Source organism: Terrapene carolina, unplaced genomic scaffold (assembly GCF_002925995.2).
Source record: "Terrapene carolina triunguis isolate 2854851 unplaced genomic scaffold, T_m_triunguis-2.0 Scaffold249, whole genome shotgun sequence".
Taxonomy (NCBI): Eukaryota; Metazoa; Chordata; order Testudines; family Emydidae; genus Terrapene; species Terrapene triunguis.
Window position 1 is genome coordinate 1,223,241 of NW_020664600.1, and position 7,818 is coordinate 1,231,058.

At 57.3% G+C, this 7,818-nt stretch overlaps 1 protein-coding gene across 3 annotated transcripts in view; it reads right to left on the minus strand.

Annotated features, from left to right (window-relative positions):
• Window positions 1–7,818, minus strand: part of CADM3 (cell adhesion molecule 3) — a 111,555-nt gene that overhangs the window by 24,775 nt on the left and 78,962 nt on the right. For all 3 annotated transcript variants that reach the window (XM_026657605.2, XM_026657606.2, XM_026657604.2), the window contains 4 exons: window positions 6,979–7,119; window positions 6,209–6,361; window positions 3,263–3,400; window positions 1,903–2,073 (listed from right to left, as the gene is read on the minus strand). In XM_026657605.2, coding sequence (XP_026513390.1) covers window positions 1,903–2,073; window positions 3,263–3,400; window positions 6,209–6,361; window positions 6,979–7,119 — 603 coding nt within the window. The remainder of the gene's footprint in view (window positions 1–1,902; window positions 2,074–3,262; window positions 3,401–6,208; window positions 6,362–6,978; window positions 7,120–7,818) is intronic.

Sequence of the window (7,818 nt, forward strand, 5' to 3'; positions counted from 1 at the left end):
GTTGTGTAAATAAAGCCACGGGTGCTGCATAACTAGAAGCCTCTCTGAGCTTTATTGGGGTAGCCAGTGGGTCCCAGGAAGAGGGGCGGGCAGAGGACTTGTCACAACGTAGTATTGGTTAGCAGTGGGTGCTTTGTGCGTGGGGATGGTTAGCAGTGGGCTGTGTGTGCATGCCGGGGGTGGTTGGCAGTGGGCTGTTTGTGCATGTAGAGGGTGGTTAGTAGAAGGTTTGTGCATAGGGGTGGTTAGTGATGGGCTGTGTGTGTGTGGATGGGTTAGCTGTAGGCTGTGTGAGTGTAGGGCATGGTTTGCGGTGGGCTCTGTTTGAGCGCAGGGTCTGGTTAGCGGTGGACTTGTGTATGGACGGGGTGGTTAGCATTGGGCTGTGTGTGTGTGTAGGGGTGGTTAGAGGTGGGATGTGTGCACATAGGGGACGGTGAGTGGTGGACTGTGTGTGTGTGTGTGTGTGTGTAGGAGGGTGGTTAGTGGTGTGCTGTGTCTACATAGTAGCGGTTAGCGGTGGGCTGTGTGTGCGTGGGTGGGGTTAGCGGTGACCTGTGTCTATGTAGTGGGGCTTAGCGGTAGTCTGTGTGCATGGGGGATGGTTAGACATGGGCTGTGTGTATGTGGGGGCTCGCTAGCGGTGGGCTGTGTGTATGTGGGGGCTCGCTAGCGGTGGACTGTCTGGGTGCAGGGATGGTTAGCTGTGGGTTGTGTGGTGCATGGCGGGGGAGTTAGGAGTGAGCTGTGTGTGCATCAGGGACAGTAGCAGTGGGATGTGTGCACATAGGCATGATTAGCAGTGGGGTGTGTGTGTGTGTGTTGGGGTGGTGAGCGGAGGGCTGTGTGTGCATAGTGGGGTAGCAGTGGGCTGTATGTGCATCAGGGTGGTTAGTGGTAGGATGTGTATGTGCATTGAGTGGTTAGCTGTGGGCTGTGTTTGCATGGGAGGGTTAGCTGTGGACTGTGTGAGTGTAAGGCATGCCTAGCGGTGGGCTCTGTGTGTGCGTAGGGGGTGGTTAGTGGTGGGCTGTGTGTATGGACGGGGTGGTGAGCGGTGGGATGCATGCGTGTGAAGGGGTGTTTAGTGGTGGGCTGTGTGTGTGCATATTAGTGATTAGCGGTGGGCTCTTTGTGCATGGGGATGGTTAGCAGTGGACTGTGTGCACATGCCGGGGGTGGTTGGCGGTGGGCTGTGTGTGGGGACAGGGGTGGTTAGCAGTGGGCTGTGTGCGTAGGGGTTGGTAGCGGTGGGTTGTGTGTGCACATAGGGTAAGGGCACCAGAATCATTGTACAAGTGGGGGGGCACCAGAGCCAGACCTGGCCTCCCCACTTTTTAACATGGGTGTTGTTCGGTGGTGAGGGAGTGGCATTGGTTAGTGGCGGGCTGTGTATGGGGGTGTGGTAAGCCATGGACTGTGTATTGGGGTGTGGTAGGCAGAGGGCTGTGGTGGGGGCTGGCAGCAGAGGGCTGTGGTGGGGGGTGGTGGCAGGTGGCGGGCTGTGGTGGGGGGTGGTGGCAGGTGGCGGGCTGTGTGTGTGGGGGGTGGTGGCAGGCGGCGGGCTGTGTGTGTGGGGGGTAGGCAGAGGGCTGTGTTGGAGGTAGTAAGCTGTGGGCCGTGTGTCGGGGGTGTCAGGCAGTGGGGTGTGGTAGGCCGTGGGCTGTGTCTGTTGTGTGTGGGGTTTGTGGGCTGTGGGGGGTTGGGGTGGGCTGTGAGTGGGCGTGGGTGACGTGTAGCTATAGGCAGGGTGTTCATGTGAGGCACGGGGTGTCTGCGGAGGGCGGGTCACTGGCTCATGCCTCTTTTCAGTCTCATCTGCACCTCGTCATGCTCCCGCGACACTCGGAGCACAGTCCCTGGATGCCTCCCCCTCCCTCGCTGTGGCTGGCCTGTACGTACAGTGGACCTGCAGTTTCTGGCTGGTGGATCTCTCTGAGTTCTGCAGGGACTCATGATCCACTGTGCAGGTCACCTCCACGTCGTTGTCTTCTTTGGTGACGGTGAACTCAACGTGGCTGGTGACAGTGAAGGTTTTCCCGTTGGAATCTTCCATCACCTCGGGGGCCCCACCTTTGGGGGGCAAAGGAACAGGTGCTATCAGCGTGGGGCCTGCACAGTGCATGGGAGTGAGTCATCTCACCCACAGGCCCCATCTGCACCTCACCGGCTGCTTCAGAGCAAGGGACAGGTGCTGCTAGTGAGGGGAGAACCTCAGCTAGTGGTTAGCTGGTGCCCTGCAGGAGGGTGCATGGTCCTTCCACCAGTTATCCTGGCCTGTCTGACTGGTCCTGAATCCTGGCTCTGGGGCCCCGGGGCCCCTTAGGGCAGAGAATGGCACAGGCAGTGTACTGGGCATAGTGGTTACCAGTCTTCCTTTGCAGTGTCACTGAGCATCCCCTTGGTCGTGGTATGAGGAGGCATGGCTGGAGCCTGACCTGGTGTCTCAGGGCAGCTCGTTGAGTTGCCTCCCACCCTTGTCCTCAGATTCAAACAGCCCCACTGTACTGGCCCTGCTCTCCCTGGTGGGCCCCAACATTCCCCCATGTGGGGTCTGAGCAATGGCCAGGTCACCCGAGAGCTGCCTCCGCATCTCCAGTGTACTGAGTGCTGGTCTGAGCAATGGCCAGGTCACCCGAGAGCTGCCTCCGCATCTCCAGTGTACTGAGTGCTGGCCCCTGACTTAGGGCTCAGCTCAGATCATTTCCCCCCAGGGCACAACACGTTGCCTTGGGCACCGAGTCGCCGCTGGCCCACAGGGGCAGGTCCCTCTAGGGTTCCTCACTCTTTCCCAGCCCTCATTATTACCGAACCGGGCTCTGTGCCGCCTCCCTGCTCCCCCTTAGCAGACTCACAATGCACCCCAATGCTGCAGGACCCTCTGCCACCCACTGCTGCCCATGGCCATGCTGCAAAGGGACCGTGAGTTTTACTCTTTGTTTTCTGTCTGTCTCAGAGATGGGTGATGCTTACCCCTTTGCCCACCTCAGGCCCTGGGGGGCGGCTCCCTCTCTGCAGGCTCAGCCCCAGGGAAAGATCTTCGCTAAGGTGCCACCTGCCTGGAGTGGCCGATTATGCCCCGGGGACAGCAGTGCCCCAGCCTAAGGCTCTGGGCTGGGGCAGCCTCAGCTTTTTACTGAGCAGGGCCAGGTTCTCCCCTTCCGTTGCGGGCCAAGCTGCAAGGTTCAGGCCTTACCCTGCTTCACCAGAGCTGGGCTCTCAGTATGCCCTGGTGCCCTGCAGCCTAGCAGCCAGCACCTACCCTGCAGCTCCTTGTTGCCTTTCTTCCAGCGGAGCTGGGCAGCTGGCTTGCTGCCAGAGGATCTACACGTCAGCTGGGCCGTCTCTGTCTCTCGGATGGGCAGCTCGTAGCCAAAGATTTGAGGGTTCTGGGGGATTCCTGGGGGAGGGGGCAAGAAACAGAGAACGTCTCGTCCCTCCTTCTGAACTGCCCTCCTGATGGCTCCCGAGCACGCGCAGGACAAGGGCAGGCGCAGAGAAAAGGGCAGGCACAGACACACAAGAAGACACACGGATACACAGGCACACGTATACACAACACTGGGGCACATACAGACACGTGCACACACGGACACATACAGACACAGGGACACATGCAGACACACAGACACGCCCAGACACATGGATATCCTAGAATCATAGAATATGGGGGTTGGAAGGGACCTCAGGAGGTCATCTAGTCCAACCCCCTGCTCAAAGCAAGACCAATCCCAACTAAATCATCCCAGCCAGGGCTTTGTCAAGCCTGATCTTAAAAACTCCTAAGGAAGGAGATTCCACCACCTCCCTAGGTAACCCATTCCAGTGCTTTACCACCCTCCTAGTGAAATAGTTTTTCCTAATATCCAACCCAAACCTCCCCCATTGCAACTTGAGATCATTACTCCTTGTTCTGTCATCTAGTACCCCTGAGAACAGTCTAGATCCATCCTCTTTGGAACCCCCTTTCAGGTAGTTGAAAGCAGCTATCAAATCCCCCCTCATTCTTCTCTTCTGCAGATTAAACAATCCCAGTTCCTGCAGCCTCTCCTCATAAATCATGTGCTCCAGCCCCCTAATCATTTTTGTTGTCCTCCGCTGGACTCTCTCCAATTTTTCCACATCCTCCTTGTAGTGTGGGGCCCAAAACTGAACACAGTACTCCAGATGATCTCACCAATGTCGAATAGAGGGGAACGATCACATCCCTCGATCTGCTGGCAATGCCCCTACTTATACAGCCCAAAATGCCGTTAGCCTTCTTGGCAACAAGGGCACACTGTTGACTCATATCCTGCTTCTCGTCCACTGTAACCCCAGGTCCTTTTCTGCAGAACTGCTGCCTAGTCACTTGGTCCCTAGTCTGTAACAGTGAATGGGATTCTTCCGTCCTAAGTGCAGGACTCTGCACTTGTCCTTGTTGAACCTCATCAGGTTTCTTTTGGCCCAATCCTCTAATTTGTCTAGGTCCCTCTGTATCCTATTCCTACCTTCCAGCGTATCTACCACTCTTCCCAGTTTAGTGTCATCTGCAAACTTGCTGAGAGTGCAGTCCACGCCATCCTCCAGATCATTAATGAAGATATTGAACAAAACCGGCCCCAGAACCGACCCTTGGGGCACGCCACTTGAAACCGGCTGCCAACTAGACATGGAGCCATTGATCACTACCCACTGAGCCTGACGATCTAGCCAGCTTTCTATCCACATTATAGTCCATTCATCCAGCCCATACTTCTTTAACTTGCCGGCAAGAATACTGTGGGAGACCGTATCAAAAGCTTTGCTAAAGTCAAGGAATAACACATCCACTGCTTTCCCCTCATCCACAGAGCCAGTTATCTCCTCATAGAAGGCAATTAGGTTAGTCAGGCATGACTTGCCCTTAGTGAATCCATGCTGACTGTTCCTGATCACTTTCTTCTCCTCTAAGTGCTTCGGAATTGATTCCTTGAGGACCTGGCTCCATGATTTTTCCAGGGACTGAGGTGAGGCTGACTGGCCTGTAGTTCCCCGGATCCTCCTCCTTCCTTTTTTGAAAGATGGGCACTACATTAGCCTTTTTCCAGTCATCCGGGACCTCTCCCGATCGCCATGAGTTTTCAAAGATAATGGCCAATGGCTCTACAATCACATCCGCCAACTCCTTTAGCACCCTCGGATGCAGCACATCCGGCCCTGTGGACTTGTGCTTGTCCAGTTTTTCTAAATAGTCCCGAACCACTTCTTTCTCCAAAGAGGGCTGGTCACTTCCTCCACATACTGTGCTGCCCAGTGCAGCAGTCTGGGAGCTGACCTTGTTTGTGAAGACAGAGGCAAAAAAAGCATTGAGTACATTAGCTTTTTCCACATCCTGTCACTAGGTTGCCTCCCTCATTCAGTAAGGGGCCCACACTTTCCTTGACTTTCTTCTTGCTTCTAACATAGCTGAAGAAACCCTTCTTGTTACTCTTAACATCTCTTGCTAGCTGCAACTCCAAGTGTGATTTGGCCTTCCTGATTTCACTCCTGCATGCCTGAGCAATATTTTTATACTCCTCCCTGGTCATTTGTCTAATCTTCCCCTTCTTGTAAGCTTCTTTTTTGCGTTTAAGATCAGCAAGGATTTCACTGTTAAGCTAAGCTGGTTGCCTGCCATATTTACTATTCTTTCTACACATCGGGCTGGTTTGTTCCTGCAACCTCAATAAGGATTCTTTAAAATACAGCCAGCTCTCCTGGACTCCTTTGCCCCTCATGTTATTCTCCCATCTGCAGACACACACTCAGACACACGGATATACCCAGACACATGGATATGCAGAGACACACCCAGATACACAGACACACACAGACACGCATACACATGGGCACATGCAGACACATGGACATGCCCAGACACGGAGCCCTGGCTGGGGGCTCTGCCACTGGCTGCGGAGTGGGAGTGGCTGGATGTGCTCAGACTGGGGCTGTGAGAAGAATCCAGGCCCTGTAGCTTGGAGGGGAGCCCAGGAGCATCCCCAAGGGCTGTGGCCAGGCATCTGGGGGCCGGGGACCCACCCCTCAGCGACAGCAGGGAGCCCAGCTCAGGAGCTGGCAGGGTGGGGGAGGGGAGCGGGCGGGCTGCTGCCAGGCCAGGATCACACTCACTGGGCCCCGTGCGCGAGCAGGCTCTGTCACCCAGGGCACTGAGAGGGTTCCCCAGGGGAAGGGAGTCACAAGCCCTCACCCAGCACGGTGACGAGGGCCTTGGCCGTCCGCACAGGCATGGTGAAGATAGAGCAGGTGTACTCGCCCTCATCTGCCAGCACCACGTTGCTGATGCTGATGGCCAGCTCGTTGGGTGTGGACTTCACGAGCTGGATCCTGTTATCCCGGAGCGCTGGAGCCAGAGCGAGAGGGGTTAGCGATGCTGGCCGGCCAGCTGACCAGCAGGGGCGGGTACGACTGCCGGGGCCGAGAGCCAGCAGGAGCCGCCAGGTCACATTTCAACCCAGCAGCACATCCTCCTGCCTGAAGGGCACTGCTTCCCCTCCCACCATGGGGCACTGCTTCCATTCATCCCGTCCCCATGGGGCACTGCTTCCCCTCCCCCCATCCCCACGGGGGAATGTTTCCACTCCCGACATGGGGCACTGCTTTCCCTCCCCCTGTGGGGCACTGTTTCCCTTCCCCCCCCAGGGCACTGCTTCCCTTCGTCCCATCCCCATGGGGCACTGCTTCCCCTCATCCTCGCAGGGTACTACTGCACCTCATCCATGCCCCCCTCCACAGGTCACTACTTTCCCTCCGCCCCCTTTCCTTCCCTGAAGTACTGCTTCCCCTTTCCGCTGCCCCCCCCTCCCTTGGGGCACCATTCCCTCTCACCCCACCCCTCATGCAGGGGGAAAGGCTGAGGAATGCTCTCTGCAGCCTGTTCCCCTCACAGCCAGTCTAGCCTGAGGCCCAAGGAGCGGCGAGCGGGGCCTTTCCAGGCCCAGCTGGGGCTGCTGACAGTACCTCGTTTCTCCCCAAAGTACAGCGTCTGCTGGGCTGGGTTGGACCACTGCAGTGAGGAGTCGTCGGGATCCTCCACCTTGCACTTCAGCACCACGGTGCCACCTGCCACCACCGTCTCATCGGATGTTGTGGGCTGGCTCTCTGGGGGCAAACGGGGAGACGTCAGCTTGGGCTGAGCCCCCTGCTCCAGGGCCCGCCCTGCGCTGGGCACCATCCCTCTCCCAGCAACCCGGGCTCCTGCCCTGTGTGCGCTGGGATGAAGGTGAAAGACCGTCTTTGGCCAGATGGAAGCATGACCCCTGCCGCTGGCTGACCTTGCTGCATGTCTGTGCCTGGGCCTTGGGAGGCACATTCCAGCCACCCCACTCCCTGGGGTCATGGCCCCGAGTTTTCATCCCGCCTCTGCTCCTTTGCCTGTCCGGAGCCAAAAGCCCTTGGCCAGTAGCCCCAGCACACAGCACTGGCTGTAGGCGGCTCCACTCCCACTGGCTGTACAAAGAGGCCTTTCTCCTGTTGTGCCCAACTCACCCCTCCCCCCCACCCCTAGATAGCAGCTGCTGGGTCTCTGCAAGGGCCCATGCCCACAGCAGGACAACACACTGGCCATGTGAGCTGGGTGCAGAGTCAGCACTAGGCCGGTCATTCACCCTGGGCTCGCTGGCATCACCCATATGGAGCAGATCCTGATTCCAGGCAGCACCTGGCACTGCTCTTTCCATAGGGACTGGTGTGGCCTTCTGCCTATGATGCAGTCTGACCAGGATCTGCGCCTGAGCCCCCTGCACCCACCATGTATGTCAGAACCGCCAAGGGCAGTTGGGACTGTAACCCACGAGCCCA